Source organism: Hypomesus nipponensis, chromosome 11 (assembly GCF_054491055.1).
Source record: "Hypomesus nipponensis isolate SF chromosome 11, ASM5449105v1, whole genome shotgun sequence".
In the NCBI taxonomy this organism is placed as follows: domain Eukaryota; kingdom Metazoa; phylum Chordata; class Actinopteri; order Osmeriformes; family Osmeridae; genus Hypomesus; species Hypomesus nipponensis.
The window spans coordinates 19467709-19487297 of NC_140371.1; the positions used below are offsets into that span (position 1 = coordinate 19467709).

At 49.4% G+C, this 19589-nt stretch overlaps 1 protein-coding gene across 1 annotated transcript; it reads right to left on the reverse strand.

Annotated features, from left to right (window-relative positions):
- Positions 1–2183: 2183 nt before the first annotated feature.
- Positions 2184–13655, reverse strand: ppm1ba (protein phosphatase, Mg2+/Mn2+ dependent, 1Ba). The gene is made up of 6 exons (XM_084709676.1): positions 13257–13655; positions 8534–9424; positions 8165–8282; positions 6818–6929; positions 6633–6690; positions 2184–3148 (listed from the first exon to the last, which is right to left on the reverse strand). The coding sequence occupies exons 2-6, from the start codon at positions 9407–9409 to the stop codon at positions 3119–3121; spliced, it is 1194 nt and encodes a 397-aa protein (XP_084565802.1). The 5' UTR covers positions 9410–9424; positions 13257–13655; the 3' UTR covers positions 2184–3118.
- Between the last annotated feature and the right edge of the window lie 5934 nt (positions 13656–19589).

The following is a 19589-nucleotide window of genomic DNA, read 5'->3' on the forward strand; positions in this document are numbered from 1 at the left end:
TACTATGTTTTTATATTACTATAGTGAAGTGTGCACAAGCAGAGAACCAGAGACAGAATACTTCATGTTGTAAGCCACAAGTTAACCTAAACAGAGATTATAGTTACCCAAAAAGTATTGCATTTCAGATTTTGTTGTAGTACTGTCTTGGAAACTGTACCTACATGTTTTTTTTACAAAGTTGCACTTGAGATGTTTATTGTTATGACTGCACTGTCATACCGGAGATGAGACGTTTGTTCACCCTCTTGTCCACCAAATACAGACAGTTCCTTGGCACTGAACGCGTGAATACTGTTAGAATAGTGCACTTCTGGTTCTTGATTATCTTTTGACTTACTATATGCATCATTTGTAAGTGGCTTTCGATAAAAGTGTAAGTTAAATTAATAAAATGTAAACAAGCCTGGAGTTTAGGAACTAAACATAGTTCCAGTAAAGGCTTGAAAGAGAGTAATTGCATAATGTAACAGTGTCTTCTGTCTATGGAGGGCAAACTTCAGGTTGTTTTTGCATGCAGAGAATATGCACCATTACTTTTCTTAACATTTTAAAAGGATATGAAGCTAAAAATGGATGGACTACGTAAAGAAGTTCTATTTTTATATAATTTCTAAATGCTTCATAGATATTTATAGACATACCCTTAAATGAAACACATTTTAAGTAGGCACTTTATTTGTACCTATCAAACTCAAATTGCTCCAGTACAGAACCAAAATAACAGTGAATCAGTCAAAGGACATTTGGTGCTCATTGTGTATTTCAACTAAATGAATGCAAGGAAAGGTTATCATTGAATGACCACACGGAGGGGAAAAGCATCTATTTTCAGTCTGTGCAGCGTAGTAGTGTATGAAGGTGAATTACATTCAAATAAAGCTCCCCTTCCCTCCATCCTCCCTCACCCCCTCCCTCCCTCACCCCTCACCTCAACTCAACTCCCAGTGTCTGCTATAGCTTAAATATCCCCATGAATATGGAGTACCCCCCCCTGCATCGCCCCCCTGCATCGCCCCCCTGCATCGCCCCCCTGCATCGCCCTCCTGCATCGCCCTCCTGCACTCCAACACAATACATGCACACTACCAAAAAATATACAAAACCTCATGAAAAGCAAAGCTGTTACTGCAAAAAAAAAGTACAAAAAAAAATAAAAATACATACACAACATTCAAGTACCTAATGGTCATATGGCACCAGAGGCTTGTGTGCCAGCTGACCTGTGCCAGGCAGGGTCAGGTACCTAACCACAGCTCTCCTGGCCCACTCTTCCCCCTCCTCCCACTGGCACAAAAAGCTTTTCTTTTTTTCTTTTTTCCTCAGGCCCAGGATCTAAGTGGGTTTTGAGCACTCCACTGTCTGGTCAATAGTTTGCAAATGTTAAGAGGGCACAGGGGCGTGTTTCTCCACATACTAAGCGTTGTACTTTTGAGGCTCCTGAAATGTGGAATAACGGTTCTCTGGAGCAGACTGGACTGAGGCCCACTGCGGTGGGACGCAGTGCTTTAGGGCATTCCCCTCCCAGACACTTTGCTGACAAACAGGCTCAGTGGATCCATGACCTTCAGACTACCTCGACCTCTTCAAAGCATTTAATTATGACAGATATATATATATATATCTGACATATTTTAGAATGTAAAAGAATGCAAATGGAACAGCCATTATACACTATTAAAGTTACACGGCATTTGAAAAATAAAACTGTTCATCGTCATTGCCTAGATTCTCTCCCCCCCCCCGCTAAAACAAAAACCACGCTTGCATACGAAATATGGTGTGAGAAAAAAAAAGGCAAGTTGTAGAGTCTGTGTCTGTACTGAGGGAGGGAGGGAGGGAGGGAGGGAGGGAGGGAGGGAGGGAGGGAGGGAGGGAGGGAGGGAGGGAGGGAGGGAGGGAGGGAGGGAGGGAGGGAGGGAGGGAGGGAGGGAGGGAGGGAGGGAGGGAGGGAGGGAGGGAGGGAGGGAGGGAGGGAGGGAGGGAGGGAGGGAGGGAGGGAGGGAGGGAGGGAGGGAGGGAGGCCAAGCAGTTAGAGCTTTGGTGGTTCGATAGAATCCCTTTAACCCCGACTTCCATCCGTCTCCACGGTGATGGTGTGTGCGTGTGTACACCACCAAGCCCTCTTCTTCACTCCTCTTCTTCAAGTCCTCCTTAACAACACCCTTGTGTTCGTACACGCATTAGGCAACTTCTTTTTTTTATTTATTATTTTGTTATACCAGGAATGGAAAAACAGAAATAAAAAATATCTATGGATTTATAGATTGATCTTCTCATGACGAGTCTACTGAATATTATACGCTGAGAGAGCGAGTTATAAGAAACTGTCACTCTCGAAACCCTTCTCCTCATCCAGGTAGCTAATGCCATGATGTAGCCAGCCAGTCTTGTCCATATTTCACACAAATGTTTGTCCCATGGCCGAAACTGATCCCTGCCACAGCCAAGCCCCCTGACCCAGCCCGTGTCCCCACCATCCCCATGTGTCTGGAAGGAGGGACTGGGGGACCAGGTTGGGGGGCGGGGCCGAAGGTCTGGACAGGGCCCTGGTGGCTGAGGCCTCCTAAAAGCCTGGTGGGCCTGGTGGGGTCTGTGGCTGGACCTGAGGCCCAGGGCTGGGGCGGAAGGGGCCTGGGCCTAGTGGTCTGAAAAGGAAGGCATGCTGGCTAGCTGCTTGGAGGCTGAGGCCTAGGGTCTGGGTTGCTGGGCAGGAAGGGTCAGTGACCCAGACCTCTTACTGGCTGGCTGCCAGCTAGATCCTCCATCCTCAGCCAATGGGAGAAAGGCACCACAAAGTTTTACAGGGACGGCCAGAAATATCCAAACTAGGGTCTCTTCACTGGCCCGTAAAAACAACGACCACAAATAAAGCAACACAAAGGAAATAAGGTCTCGATTTCTCGAGTAGATATTTTGTTTCGATTCCAGACTACTGTCATGGTTCCTATTCGATAGACAGCTGGCTGTTGGTTCGTGTGTGGTGGGAGGTTTCTAAATCAGTTTTTTAAAGATGGGTACAATTGATCTGTTGGTATCGAGGGGGGTGAAGGAAGGTGTAGTGAGAGTGTAATGATCTTGGGTATCCTGGGTTTGGATCAGGCAACCTGCAAGGCAGCTACCAGGGTTCCTCCAGGTCCGCTCCGTTCTAAAGGGCGAGACAGGAAGGAGAGAGAAGAAGCAGGAAGAGAGGGGAGAAGAAGAGAGGTGAAAAAGAACATCAAAAAACCATTGTGAGATGCAACGATACTCTTTAAAACTGATTTTAGTCTCCAATCATATCTGACTGGAAGCTGTAATTGATGACAGGCCCCATAGCCACTCCCCTCACTCCACGGAGCCAATCAGGGAGCTTGGGAGAGTGAGAGCCTGCCCCATTCTCCACATGAAGCAGAGAGAGAGAGAGACAGAGCAAGGTGACTAATTAATTCTATTCATTTTTCCAGACCAGTCAAATACAAATTCTCATTCAAAAGGTGCTGTGTGTGTATGTGTACTGTGAGAAACAGTTTCTGGCTCTTTTGAGTCAGAATCCACAAGCAGCCTTAACATGTCCTGTACCAGCCAGTCAGTCAGTCAGTCAGTCAGGGAACAGCTAAAATCAAAGCTCTGCACATGCTTCAGAGCAGCTAATTCCACTGACGGGGAGGAGAGAGAGAACATGGGTGGAGATATAGAAATATATAGAAATATGGACATGTAGAGTTATGTGTCAACTTACCAAATGAAACAGGAAGGCTGCGTTAATCAGAGGGGTGAACACACAGTTAGACAGGCAGGGCTCAACTCTACACCATCGCTTGTGTTTGCCTTTGTGTGTGTGGCTCTTTGTTGAGATTATTTATCTAATTTTAAGTGTGTTCAAGTGTGCATAAAGACCTTAACATATTTCTTAAAAGTCCAGTAATGTCAAACTAGTTTTTTTTGTTGTTGTCCAATTTGGAAATATGAAGCCAAATTGAGTCGGTCAAGAATGATGAATGAAGATTGGCTCGAATTATTTTATACAAATCTTGAGCTCTGCCTTAACCCCATGTGTAAATAAAAAGGTGTTGTCATTGGAGGGATCCTTGATGTCAGGTAGCATATACAGTATCGTTCCCTTGAAGGGTGAGCTAAAATCATATTCTTTTCAATATTTATGTTGTTTCAAGAACTTAAACTTAGGTAAAAAGGCTGGTTTGGCACAGTTCCATCACTAAGACGTATTATTTGCACTTTAAACGTTGCAATACAAAATTCACCTACGACCCATCAGCATTTGAGAAAGAGAAAAAGGTGACAATGCAAGACCTTTAAACAATACAAACGACATCGCTTAATTAGTTACTATGTAGTTACTGTGTATACTACACAGACGTGTGTGAGTAGGGACACAGAAACACACTGTTCGCAGACACACACAGAGAGAACACGTGGCTACGCTTCGGCTAGACGACTGGACAGACTTCCTCGAAGACACAGACAGCACAACACATTCCAGGGTCCCAGATCCAGACCCCATGCACCTACAGCAGACTACAGGACAGTCCAGCTCACACGAACACAAACACGCTAGTGGCCCTGTCACCGTCACAATGGCACGGGACTCCAGCTAACTCCAGCTGCTTTTTACAGCTTTTCAGTGTTTTTCTTCTGAACATTCCCAGGATGCCGACACTCCTGGGCAAGCAAGCAGGCATGCCCCCCCCCCCCCCACACACACACACACACACAATGCACCTCCACACCATCAAAGGAAGTGACATAATCCTCACTGGGAGACCAGGCTACCGAGGCATTATGTTCAGCACAGCGGGCCCCACTGGGCCGGTGTGTGTTCACGCTGCAGGGTAAGGCATGCAGGGAGCATGGACGTGGGGCTCCGGGGCAGGGGAGCGTCCGGAGCAGGCCCAGACCGGTGGATGAGATCCCAGCTCCGGACCAGAGAGAGGGGTCAGTACAGACAACTGCTAAACCGCACGGCCAGCAAAGTGGCCCTGGCTCCAGCTAGCCTGGCTCCAGCTAGCCTGGCTCCAGCTAGCCTGGCTCCAGCTAGCCTGGCTCCAGCTAGCCTGGCTCCAGCTAGCCTGGCTCCAGCTAGCCTGGCTCCAGCTAGCCTGGCTCCAGCTAGCCTGGCTCCAACTAGCCTGGCTCCAGCTAGCCTTGCTCCAGCTAGCCTTGCTCCAGCTAGCCTGGCTCCAGCTAGCCTGGCTCCAGCTAGCCTGGCTCCAGCTAGCCTGGCTCCAGCTAGCCTGGCTCCAGCTAGCCTGGCTCCAGCTAGCCTGGCTCCAGCTAGCCTGGCTCCAGCTAGCCTTGCTCCAGCTAGCCTGGCTCCAGCTAGCCTGGCTCCAGCTAGCCTGGCTCCAGCTAGCCTGGCTCCAGCTAGCCTGGCTCCAGCTAGCCTGGCTCCAGCTAGCCTGGCTCCAGCTAGCCTGGCTCCAGCTAGCCTTGCTCCAGCTAGCCTTGCTCCAGCTAGCCTGGCTCCAGCTAGCCTGGCTCCAGTTAGCCTGGCTCCAGATAGCTTAGCTCCAGCTAGCCTGGCTCCAGTGCGCCTGTCCTGTGGTGTCTTAAAGGGCCAGCTGCCCTTCCTGCCTGTCCATCCCAGAGAGCTGCAGCATGCACAGACTACATGAGGACACATGAGATGAGGGAGCGTTCAAGCTGGTCTGATCTGTAACCGGTAGGGTTAGAAAGGTCAGGTGACTGAGAGGTAAGGGAGTCGGGCTAGTAATCAGAAGGTTGCTGGTTCGATTCCCTGGCCGTGCCAGATGATTTTGTGTCCTTGGGCAAGGCACTTCACCCTACTTGCCTCGGGTAAATGTCCCTGTACTTACTGTATGTCGCTCTGAATAAGAGCGTCTGCTAAATGACTAAATGTAGAAGTGGACAGGGAGCGTAGAGAGCTCACACCAGATTCCGCTCCTGGAGTCATGTGTTGGAGACATGTAGGCCTATTGGTCAATGCAGGTGAAGTGGGATACGAAAAGGTGTTTGTACGGTAAGGGAGGGCATGCAGCGTGCAAACTGGATGTCATGAAGGAATATGTAGAGAGAACGTAGGAAAAGGTAGGGGAAGGGCCTGCCCACTAGCACACACACACACACAATACATGTTGATGGGATACATTTGAAAGGGAGACAGACAGAGAGTGAGACAGAGACAGTATACTCACGAGGGCTGCACAATTAATCGAATTTTAATCAAAATCACGATTTTGGCTTCCCACGATCAAATTCACGCAATCGAGCGATATATAAAATGCGTCATTCCGTTCATAGAACACTCCGTATCATATAATTTTTTTTGCGTCCTAAAATATATTTACACAATGGAAAATTGAAAATCGTGCCCTGTTGAAGTTTTGCTAGATTTTCTTTATTTGTATTTATTTTTTAAGGAGATTATTTGTATTTTTTTTTAAGGAGATTAATTTTGGTGAATAAGAGGACATATTAAATTTTTATGCACATATTTGTACATTAGCAGGAATCTAGTGCAATATGGATGTGAAAGCAGATATAATTAGCCTATGTGACAATAACATTTGTTTTGGTTAAAATCAACAAATAATCGTAATAATTAATCTCAATATTGATCCAAATAATCGTGATGATCATTTTCGCCATAATTGTGCAGCTCTAATACTCACCCCATCCTCTTCCCTGTGAGGGTTCAGGCGGTGGTACACTGCTTCAACAACACTGCGTCTGAGAGGCAAACAGACACACAGTCAGAAGTGCAGTGTCATACTCTGCAATATAATACACAATGGGCAAGTAAAGTAGTGGACAGGTGGATGAAAGTGAGGAGTGTGTGTGTGTTGGTGTGTCTTACTTGCTAGCGAGGCCTCCCCCAGGTGGCAGGTTAGGGATGCTCTCTGTGGAGAGGTGCCTGATGACAGTAACCAGGTCTGGAATCCCCTCATCCCCCGACTTCTCTATAATCTCTGAAACACAGGAGAGACAACAGTGAGACGGGGAGGGGGAGAGAGAGCAGGGGGGAGGAGAGAGCAGGGGGGAGGGGGGAGGAGAGAGAGCAGGGGGGAGGAGAGAGAGCAGGAGAGGGCAGAGAGAGCAGGAGGGAGGAGAGAGAGGAGGGGGGAGGAGAGAGAGCAGGGGGGAGGAGAGAGAGCAGGGGGGAGGAGAGAGAGCAGGGGGGAGGAGAGAGAGCAGGGGGGAGGAGAGAGAGCAGGGGGGAGGAGAGAGAGCAGGGGGGAGGAGAGAGAGCAGGGGGGAGGAGAGAGAGCAGGGGGGAGGAGAGAGAGCAGGGGGGAGGAGACAGAGCAGGGGGGAGGAGAGAGAGCAGGGGGGAGGAGAGAGAGCAGGGGGGAGGAGAGAGAGCAGGGGGGAGGAGAGAGAGCAGGGGGGAGGGGGGAGAACTGAGGAGAAGAAAGAGAATAGAAAGAGAGGTCAACAAAGGGGTGGAGGAGCAAAGAAAAATGCATCAAAGGTTGGGTAAACACCACCTGCCCATCAACGGGCTCAGTCAGAGTCACGTTAAAAGCATAAGAGGAAGAGAGGCGAGAAAAAGATGGGAGTAGGGAGAGAGAGGAGAGAGAACGCCTAGCCAGGCACCTAGCTGGACGCTGGGCCCAGAGCCAGTCAGATGTTCAGCCAGCGCATTCCTCACCAGAGTGGCGCTGCTGGCGGTTTCTCAGAGCCCAGCGGAAACCTCCATGCAACATTAGGCAACCTTGGCTCAACGTTACCTCAACCTCGTTACGGAGCAGGTTACGCAACCCCCAAAGGCTCGTAGCACTCACATGCTTGTCAGACGACCCCCACCCCCTCCCTCCCCACCCCCAAAAAAAAGACTTGGAAAGAAAAAAAGGAAGGAAGGAAGAAGTAGTATGAAAAGAAACAGACTCCAGGTCTTAAAGACACAGTGAGACGACATGTTTTATATCATGGAGAAAAAGAACTTACAGGAGAGAGAAAGTCACACAGAGATAGAGATGGGTCGAGAAGCAGTCCCAGGCTGCACAGAGCCTCAACGCTGTGTATCCAACCTGAGCTGCTATAACCGTGGCTATAATAAGAGGATTATGGATCAGAGGACCCCTGTGTGTACTGTCCATAGCCTAACCCTTAAATATGCCTTCCGGGATTCCCTAGACGTCCACAGAACCAAGCCTACGTCAGGACAGGGCCCTGGAAAGGGTGGTTTAGGGTGGTCTCTCACCTTCCACACGAGCCTCCAGGAAGGTGTCCAGCTCTGCGTCTCTCCTCACAGCCTCCTCAGACACCTTGGGAGCGTTGGGCATGCACACCAACACCACGCTCATGTTGTCCCTGCTCCCCTGGGAGAGGGACAGACAGGCGCCACAACAACAGTTATTGTGTGTGTGTGGGGGGGGGGGGGGGGATGTTTACACCCAGGAACTGAGAAGGGAAGAAAAAAATGCTGTGACAAGATATAGAATCGGGACTTGGTAAAAGCACGTTTCAACAGTGGTCCACATCTCACTTTTACATCCATTGAAATGCGAAAGAACACCGAAACAAGACACACACACACACACACACACACACGCCACCCTCCCTACCGTACCTTGTGCAGGCAGGTGTCCACCACCTCGTTGCAGACCCTCTCCAGGTCGTCGGACACCTCCAGACGGAAGCGCACAAACTCGCACAGCTCCTCGTTGCTCATCACGTCCCAGATCCCGTCGCAGGCCAGCACCACAAACTGGTCCTCCGGGGCGCGCGCGATCTCAAACACCTCGGGCTCGGGGCTGACCAGCTGCTCCGTGGGGCCCTTGCCCTCCACACACTTGTAGTCGTAGTCGCCCAGGGCGCGGGACACGGCCAGCGAGCCGTTGACTCTCTGGATCATGACGGAGCCGCCGGCGTTCTGGATGCGCTCCTTCTCGCGGGGGTTGCAGGGCTTGTGGTCCAGCGTGGAGAAGCACACGTGCGAGTTGCGGTAGAGGACGCCGCGCGAGTCGCCGCAGTTGACGAAGAAGATGTGGGAGGGGGACACGAGCACGCCCACCGCCGTGGAGCCGCTGCGGTCCATGCCGTTGCGCAGGTCAGAGAAGCTGCGCATGTGCTCGTCGATCTTCAGGAAGCCCGTGCGGATGCCCGCCTTCACCGCCTCCACGGTGGGGGCGGAGCCCGAGGAGCCCGCCTCGGGGGCGGGCGTGGTCGAGGAGGCGGAGGAGGCCGGGGGGTTGAGGCTGGCGCTGATGATGTGCTCCAGCAGGTGTTTGGAGCAGTAGTTGGCCACGCGCGAGCCGGCGTGGCCGTCGTACACGGCGAAGAAGGACCAGTCGGGCAGGCCGTGGGGCAGCCCCAGCACGGCCGTGTGCGCGTCCTCCATCTCCACCCGCCAGCCCTGCATGGAGCTCAGGCCGAAGCGCAGGCTGTTGCCTGCTCCGTGGGCGTTGTGTTTCTCCGTCTTGGGCTTGTCAAGGAAAGCCCCCATGGCTCAGGCCACCGCCTTGGGGGGAAGGAGATGGGAGAGGGGGGGTCATGAGATAAGTCTATAAGACACAGGACTGTGAGTGGAACAGGAATCTGAAGTCGTAGGGAACTATCGTGTTGGTCAGTTGGTTTCCAAGTAAGACACAGTGCCTGACGCAGGCTTGTCAGTTAGGGGAAACATGAAGCCGTATGAAGTCCTGAGGGCTGAGCGCTTCATTCTCATCCAGTGTAACCTTTTCACCTAACCTGAAGCTGAACCACTAGTCCATCCAGCCTAACCATTAACCTGAACTATGCAACGTCACCATTCACATCTAGTTAGCTAATCATTTGCTTGTGACAGTAAGCAATCACTGCGTCTTTAAACCTGAAGGAGAGGAGTAGGACAGAGTCTATCAACACTGAGACACTCCCTACCAGAGAGAGAGTGGGATGAAAGGCGTCAACACTGGGAGGCAACAGTAATCTAATGGTTGCCGGGATTCGCTCTCCTGAAGCGACCTGGCCTTTAAAGCTCTTCCTACGGAGAGAGAGGAGAAAGGAGAGAGAAGCGAGAGGAGAGAGAAGCGAGAGAGAGAGAGAGAGAGAGAGAGAGAGAGAGAGAGAGAGAGAGAGAGAGAGAGAGAGAGAGAGAGAGAGAGAGAGAGAGAGAGAGAGAGAGAGAGAGAGGAGGCCGTTGGAATCTCACAGCATTTGTGTACACTTGGGTGGCAATGGCCTCAATCAAACACATTGCTGTGACCGATGAACTGATTTACCCACTGGGACGACAGGAGAACAGGGGAGTGGGACTGAATGGGAGAAAGTGTGTGTCTCCTTAAAGCCTGCAGCTGGAGCAGACACCAGACCAGAGCTGCTGCAGGCTGCCAGGGGGCTCGGTCGAGTGGCCTTTGACCTTCCAGTACTCCAACCTCTACCTCAACACTTTTCATTCCCCCCGGCTGAAAGCAGGAATAAAGTTCTGGACACGTCCTCTACTGTTAGTGAGCTCTGACAGCATTGGGTCACTCTGGCAATCTCTGTCTCTCTCTCTCTCACACACACACACACACACACACACACACACAACCTTCCATTGTGACATCCGTGATCACTCATCAAATCCACAGATAGCCACAGCCACTCTGTCCAGGAAGCGATCCAGGTTCACAGACAATGGAGCAGCTCTAAGCTTCTTTGGGGTGAAACCTTGGTGTTAAGAGCATTACCCACACACAGGAATAGACCTGGCTGTGGTGTTGCGGACGGGGCCTGGTCCACATCTGAATCAGGTGGGGTGACACTAAATAAAGAGTTGAGGCATTCATCACTTTTCATAGGTTAGGCTGGTCTGAAACGTTGTGGGCTTGGGCCTGGGCTGGGCTTGCACTACTCCGTATTAGTCCATTGTGTGGATCCGCGAGGGCCAACTGTATGGTGTTGCAGCGAGAGGAGCATGAGAGCGGCATGCCTGTCTGTGTGTGACACTACGTATCCCTCACACCATCCCTATAAATAGCTAGCAGCTAGGGTTACACTCACCACACACATACACACACACACACACTTCACACAGGCCAAGGTAAGACAGCAGCAGAGAGACAAGCCAGACCCAACCTTCATACTCATATACAGATACTCCAGATACATTTCATGCAGCCTCTTTGATCCAGAACGTACCAGAGTCCTGGGCCAAGGCATTAGGCTACACTAGGGAGGCTAAAGTGGTCATAGACAAACAGTCATAAGAGTTTTGTTAAAACAAATACATAAATAACCTAACAGGTCAACGCTTCCGACAGGGCTTAATGTCTCTCCTCATTAAAACTTGGGGCCTTAATGCTACGCTACCATTAGCATGACAGTACACCAAGTGGACCCATCTCACTGAATATGGATTCAAGGGGTTTTGTGTTTTGTGTGATGCCAAACCAACACAAATCACCTGCAGTCAGTCCCCTGCCTAACCCTGCCAGCCATTGTGGCCGGCAGGATGTGAGGCTGCCCGTTTGAAGTAGAGTTACCCTGGCGACGGGGAAGCTTGGGTTTAGAACCCTCTGATGCCTCTCAGGGAGTACCGCCCACCTTGCCTTTGTTCCCAGGCCTAGTCGCTGAGGTTCATCCTCCCTCGGCTTATTACATTAAAGCCAGCACTTTTCAACCGAATCCTGACGGCAATTAATGACAACAAAGCTCACGCTCACGGGGTTTCCGTCCCCGTGGCCTGTACGCGCACACACCAGGAGGAACGGACCGCCACCTATGGTCGGTGTCGCTGGCTCTGCAGTGATGCAACCACAGGGCTGATGTCATGCCTTTTCCCGGACGTCTCCATGGTTACAGAGCTGGAGTGGCAGTCGAGTTGTTTCTATAGCGACGGAGCTCATCCAACTGTAGGGGTACTGTGTGTGTAGTAGCGTACCATGTACCCCCGATCATGTCTCTCCTCTTTCTGAAGTACATCAACAGGGTCAGTATGGCTGAGAGGTTAGGGAATCGGGCTAGTAATCAGAAGGTTGCTGGTTCGATTCCTGGCAGTGCCAAATGGCGTTTTGTCCTTGGGCAAGGCACTTCACCCTACTTGCCTCGGGGGAATGTCCCTGTACTTTCTGTAAGTCGCTCTGGATAACAGCGTCTGATAAATGACTAAATGTCAACTCTGAGGTCAAAGTCGGGTGTAACAGCAGGACATACACAAAAGTATTTAGAAAAACAAGGCGGGTGCTATTACATGAGTCATGCCTAAAAAAAATATTAATAAACTCCTGAAAGTGTGTTAGTGCAGGCATGTGTATGAGCGCACTGGTGTGTATGTGCGTGTTTTGCCAGCTCTCTGGTGCACTGTTAGCAGCATTCAGAGGAACTGGGGTCACGACCTGGCAACCAGGTGTCAATATAAACAAGTGAGTGATGATGGCCATTTTGTATCTCCACAGGAGTACGCACCTCCCTCTCTGGGTGACAAGTCAGTGACAAACTCAAATGAAGTGTCCCCTTCCACCGGAGACACGGTGACCACGTACGGAGCACAGCATAAACAAGCTAGTTTGCCCAACAGAACACATGTACCAGCCCCTCTTGGAAGCACCAACCTCACAGAAACTGGTATACGCACTACAGGCCTTCGAGGTTGTCGACATGGCCTATGACAAACGATTCGTTGCTGATTTCGTTTCAAAACTGACACATTTTCAGTACTATTTCAGAAAACGTCACGGTTGATTTGCTTTCAGCTAGCTTGCTTGCTATATAGAAACTTGGGCGACTTTCGTCTTGCTGTCAATTATGTTATGCGTTTAAATGCTACCTAACTAGCTCGGGCCAGATCAACTATTTTTCGGCGTTAGCTAGCTAGTAATTAAGTTTGAACCAAGTTGAAATATTATGTTCTGTGTCTCCCTCCTTACTAGCATAATGGTGTCAGGTTAACCACATACACCTGTAGCTAGCTCGCTACATTCCCAAGTCAGCTTGCTAGCTACTGTAGTTTACTAAACATTTTGTTTTGTTGTTAGTAAACATATTGGCACAAGCAAACTACCTAGCTAAAGTAGCTCTTAACAATCATTTAATAGTATCTGCCTATTTCTAACACGTTGTTACCTTACTCATAGTCATGTCTAGCTAACGTTAGATGTCAAACTTGTGATTAATAAGATCACATGTCTAGCGTACTCGGCCTAAACTTAACTAGTTAGTATCGCTGATAGTATTACTAGCTTGATACTCGATAGTTTGTTTTGTGCACTGGCGTTTGTTACAAATTATGGTTAGCACAAACAATCTAGCTCACTTTCACTTATTCCAGCCTGGCCAGACAGGTTAGCTGTCTAGCTAACATCAACTAGTATCCAGTCGTGAGTACTTACGTTCTTGAAGGAAACCAAATAGCCACTTAACGTTTGTCCTTCTTGTAGACTCGAAGTTACTTAGGTTTATCTGCCTTGTTCAAATGAGGTATTTAACGAATCAACTGTCAGTGGATGATCCTAGCTTTGCTAGTTAGCTAGCTAGCACTAGCTACTTAAGTGTTGACTAGCCAGCTAAAAACACAGTCGGCGACTGTGTGTTTTTTGAAGCATGATTGGCACCCTTAACGATGTAGCACTATGAATTGCTCGGGCTGATTGAGAACAAATATGTTGGAGAACAAATATGTTTGAGCTAATTTAGATATAATTGCTCGCTGGCTACTGATCTGGCTAACCAGCTAGCTACCTTAGCTAGTTCAATGCATAAAACAGATGACGTTCTCCCCCTCATTGACCGAACGCAGCATCTCTTTGCTGAACGTCCAACACAGGGGGTGGGACATTTTCTTTTGTCAACTGGATTGGCTATAGCCTATTACATAGACAAGCAGGATTGGTTCTCGTGTATATCACTCACAATGACACTGCATTGCCAAAATATTCTTGGCCAGAATGGTTTTAGTTGGTTTATAGCTGAATGGCAAAGCCTTTTATAACATGCAGCGATGTACCATGATAGTTGTGTGTTTTTTCCTCTTAGAACCTCTACCGATAAATAATAATTATCTGCCACCAAGAACAGTCCTGTCTTCCTCTACTACAAGCGGTCAATGTATGCGATTCTCATTGACCGTGGATTGACAATGAATCTCTCTTTTTTTTAAGGCCATCATACTTACTACTATGACTGTGTATTGTATATAATAGGCCATTTATTTTCAATCTTGCAAAAATAATTCCGCTCTGTGCCCTTGCCTTTGAAACTAAAACGTGGCCAAGTGATTGTCTGTCTTTTAGCTGTGGGGTTGAGAAGAGGCCATACACAAGTTAAGGGCCACTTTTGGGGAAAAATAAAGATCTAGACTACACTCCACAGTTTCCATGGCAATGAAAAGCTCTTACTCCATGGTCTCCATAGTGATGACTTTTTAATGATGGTCGCTGAGCGTTGGTCTTGATGGATCTACTGTCCGGTGTCCATCCCCCTACTGACAGAGGGTGTGTGTGTGTGTGTGTGTGTTTGTGTGTGTGTGTGTATGTGTTGGTCTAGAGAGAGGCACAAGAGGAGGCATAGTGGGTGAATGATGAGAAGAGGTAGCCTTGTTTACCTTCTCAATTGAGTTTCTGTCCTGTTTTTCCGTTCCTACAAAATAAGTGTGTGTGTGTGTGTGCGTGTGTGTGTGTGTGCATGGACTGTACAAGCGCGTGTTGAGAGAGGGGCCAAGCTGCTCACCCTCTTTAATGGGATTACACTCATTAAACAGCTGTTTGTTAAACGGCAGAAGACCTCTGCCTGTGCCATTCCCAGGATTTTTCCGGACCTTTTTGATCTGTAATCAGCAGGCCCGAGTGTAAGTGCTGCGGGGGTGAATATGAACGAGCACAGCTGCCCAATGCGGATTACTCAAAGGGGCGGAACACTCCGTGACAAATCTGTTGCCAGATAGTTACATTGTGTCCATGGACATATGTCTGGCCACACCCACTCCTTCAAACGTGAGATTCTAAGGTGTGTCTTTCCTCTGTATCTTTGTTGTGGTAGCATGCCCTGTTGCCATATGTTGACAGCTGAGAGAACATAACTGGCTCTGACTACTGTATAAAACAGCAAAGTACTCACTATAATGTAATTATGCGCAGAGAAAATTAGGTGCAATTTAGGTGTAGGGACATCTGGTAAACAAGGATCCTTCTTCAATAGCTTCTCCCAGCAATGAGACAATCTGGAAGGAGATGGAGAGATTCACAATCTGCTGTACACTAATGGATTTTAATACAGTAGTCTTTTCTAAACGTGGATAAGTAGGCTAAGAGATAATTGCCATTCTGACTTTCAGCCTGAGTGCAGTGAGAGAGGGGGAACCAAGTTCCGAGTGACCTCACAGTGGCATGGTGTCACCATCTAGTGGCAGGGAAGAGTACTACCATGCACAACACCGCATACAGTTTGGTTGGTGAGGAAAAAGAGGCAGGGAGATTCTGTTGTTCAAGAAATTGGAATGTTAGACCTTCCTCATGAAAAATGCATTATATTGTCTAGTATATGTACTGTAGGTTTGCTTAAACACTCTGACACGCAGGTAGGCAGTGGCCTCTGTTATTTAGACATGATGTCATCACACATGACGTCCAAAAGCTTCCTGTGGTATCCATCCATCTAGGCTACAGCAGATGTATCCGCATGAAGAGGATAATCTGGGCCAAATGAAGGAGAGAAGCCAGGAAGATGAGGATGCAAGAACTGGTTTGTCTCCTGATTCCCCCCCTACCCAGGGATTCTTCTATTTCATGCCATTAGGCTTTAACGAGCGCCTAAGGGGTCCAGGTTGTGTTACTGGTTATCATTAGTGCACAATTCAAATTCAACTGATTGATTGAGCTTGCTGCAAGGTGACCCTAGAAACTCTCTGGAGTGTCTCTATGTGTCTTTGACCCATGTCCCTGCGGCTCTCTCCGACTGGTGGAGAGTTCAGCTGGAAGAAATCATTTAACAAAGCAAGGACAGCCTTTTCCCTGAGCATGCAGAAGCCCACCTCTGTCTCAACTTGACATTTGAATGAGCATCGATTCCTGGCTGGAAAACAAGCCGGATTTGTTTGTCTGCATGGAGATGGAGAGATGTTCAGAGTCTTTGAAGAGAGAGAGAGAGATAAAGAGAGAGAGAGAGTGGTTAGGATGAAGTAAGAAAGAGATGAGAGAGGAGTAAAGTTCCAGGAAGTGGCATAAGTAATGGAGTGGGAGAGACGGATAGACAGAAAGAGTGGTCTCAGAGGAGTAGGGCTCGTCTCTGATCTCTCCTTCGCTTCACTCTCCCCTTCCTCCTCCTGTGTCTCTCTCTCTCGCTCTCTCTCTCTTTCTCTCTCTCTATGTCTCTCTCAATCTCTCTCTCTATGTCTCTCTCTCTCCTGTGGAGCTGAGAGCTTACAGACCTATGGATAATATGAAGAGCTGGAGAAGCACACCTACAATGTGAAACATCCACTCGATCGCAATCTTGGTTAGCTAGATGTAACTACTTTATGAGCTTCAAAACTGCAGCCAACATGACATGACAATCATGTCACTGACCAACCTGCTTTAGTTGAAGGATTGAAGCTCACATGATGTATTTGCTTGTGCATTTTTTATGATTTTATGAAACATTCAAAAGGTTTAGTATCTCACTGTGCGTCACCCAGTCCTTGAAACCCCGAGTGGCAAGCTTGGTGCACTGAGCGCTGTCCTTCCCAGGGTGCACTGCATAGAGGGTCGTTAGCTAGCGAGGCAAACAAGGCTAACGAGCTGGCGCGGTAATTAAAGATTCAGTCTGCAGTCTGACCCACATAGTTGTATCTGAGATGCTGGCTGCACTCTGATGTCAGCCTGCTCTGCCACTGATAGGGCTCCGTCCATTATTGATGATGTCATTTAAATATGCACAAGGACAAAACAGCCCCGCTGACACAGCAAACCCCACTCCTGACTCTCTCCCTCACAGATCAAAAGGTGAGAACTGAAACGGGAGATGATGAGAGACTCCAACAACAACAACAACAGTTCATGCGAGTCCTGTTGATGATTTGATCGTTGGAACAAAAAGTGTTTGCGTGTCCATGTCTGTGAGTGTGTGTGCAGTGTACATTTATTTGTCAGAGTGTGTGGGTCTGTGGGTGTGTGTGGAGGGTGCACAACTATGACACATGCCCATGGAAGGGGCTGTGATCTAACAGCAGCTGACAGCCAGGTTTGAAGGCATTCTCTGGGGTCCCAGCTCAGTGTTGTGGCTGGAGCACTCTGTTCCACCCTCCGCCAACGCCACCGCCCATCCTGCTGAGCTTCCAATTAGCACACACGTCACTAGAGCAGGCTCCAGACGCCAACACCACAGTCTGCCCAAGACTCCTCAATACTCACCCAGAGACCAGGGCACCGGCCTGGGCCGCGGTCTGCTCAGTTAGCCCTTCTACATTTAACATGAGGCCCAGTCTGCAGCGTCTTCATTTATTCATCCTCTGCTCTGCTCTGGCCCCCTCTCATCCTGGATAACGTGAAACGACAGCTGTGCATCTCCTTGGACTCCTTGGTCTACACGCACACACACACACACATGCTTGGACACACACTCGGGCACACACACACATCCACATACCATAAGCCCCACTGCCACCGCCCTTGCAGTATCTTTGATGTCGATATGCAGTGATAACACATAGGCCCCTCGTGGGATGTGTGGGTTTGTGGCAGAGGGGGAATGGGATGAGAGTGTGAGGCTGGTGGGGGAAAGGGGGTGGGGGGGTGGATGCCATGATCACTGGTGTGTGAATCTGTTATCCAGCAGTGACCCCTCTACCTGGTTCAGGGGCTTTACCGTGAGAGAGGAAGAGATAGACCACACACACCAGAGACAACAGCAAGGTTTTTCTCTCCCTGCCTCGTCCTCCATGCCGTTTCCTGAAGTGTGCACTTGTTTAATACATTTCTGCATGTGTGCTCTTCTCCGCGAGGAAAGGACAGGGGCTAGACATGCTGAGGGGGAGAAGGTGGACAATTTTGGTGCATATCTGGTCGCTCTAATGGAACGTAGCGATCTGAAACGCGCCTCTTCACTCGGGGAGTATCAATGTGTGAGTTCCACAGGGCACCGCGGCGATGGTTTTCCCAGGGTGTGTGTTAGGGTGTGAACGTGTCAAGCAGCGTGTGTTTTTGTGTATAAATGTGTTAGCTGGTGTGTTCTGTAGGGATATGATGCTGCGAGGGCTGGGGAGGGGACGGTGGAGGAGGCTGGTGTGGAGATACGCGGGTGACACCCAGCATATGATCCTGAAATGGCGTGACAGCTTCCTTCACACTCCCTCCACACCCTCTCTGACAGGCCATCCAGCCCGTCAAAGCCCCGCCCCGCCCTGCCACCGGGCCCCTCCGACAGAGGGAGGGAAGGATGGAGGGATGGACAGAGAGAGTGTCTGTAGGCAACGGAGTAGACAGATATGGATACAGGGGTGGACAGGCACCAAAGGGCAGGTGAATGGAGGGATGGGTGGATGGATGGGCCAATGACAAATGGACGGTTGGTCGGACAGAAAATAAAACCATGCGATAATACCACATCCTATCACGATACGAATGATGTTGAGCTTTCTTAGACAGGTGCATGATGGGATCACATGCAAAGCAGGGATGTCTGAAAGACTGATAGAGCAAGAGGCAGCTCGTAGGGAATGAAAAAAGAGAAAAAGAGAAAAAGAGGGAGAGTCTGAAAAGAGGGAGACACAGAGCCAATGAGTGGGACAGGATGCGCTGAGTGAGACAAACTCAGGGCTGTCTGTGTTAGACTGGGAGCAATACTGGAGCACAACACATTTCCTCACCTCGTCCCAAAAAATACATTTCTCACTAGCTCTCCATGATCTCCTGAAAAAACAGCCCCCACCCAACCCCACCCTGGCCCGCCCCCACCCCAACCCCTCCCCATCTTCCCAAACGCCCCCAGGGCTCTGTTTTCACAGGCCAGCAGAATACAGAGGCCGCGCGACAGTAATCTCCCTCCCCCGGGGAACGCAGACTCTAACTGATAAGTGCCAGAGAGGAGGGGGGACCGATCCTGTCAGGGCGTCTTCAGCGGAGCGCGATGGCACACGGAGTCTCCTCACCACGGCAGCGAGTAATACGAGACGACGCGGCTGACATTACACACCACCACAAATCACAGAGAGGAGGCTTCACACACGGAGGAACTGACGCACTGATGGAGAGAGAGAGAGAGTAGGGAGAGCGACAGAAAGAGAAAGGAAAGACAGAGAAAGACAGAGAAAGTAAAGAGAAAGAAGGAGAGTAGAGAGAGAGAGAGTAGAGAGGGAGAGAGAGAGAGAGAGTAGCGAGGGAGAGAGAGTGAGAGATAGAGGGAGAGAGAGAGAGAGTAGAGAGGGAGAGAGATGGATGGAGAGAGAGAGAGAGAGAGAGAGAGAGAGAGAGAGAGAGTAGAGAGGGAGAGAGATGGATGGAGAGGGAAGTAGGATCTGAGTCCGGGCCTTGTGCATCTTTAAGACACTCTGGGGGTTCAGGTTGGGTGATATATCATCAGGTTCACCCTTGTTTACCTACTGTTTGTTTGTGTAACAATCCAATCACGCGCTCGGTTGGCACGCGTCTCCTCAGATGATGGTGACAGCGCTGATAGGTTTGTTTGTTTGTGCCATTTGTTTGTTTGTGTTCTCACCCACGCTCATTAGATGAGGAAAGCAGGGCTCAAAC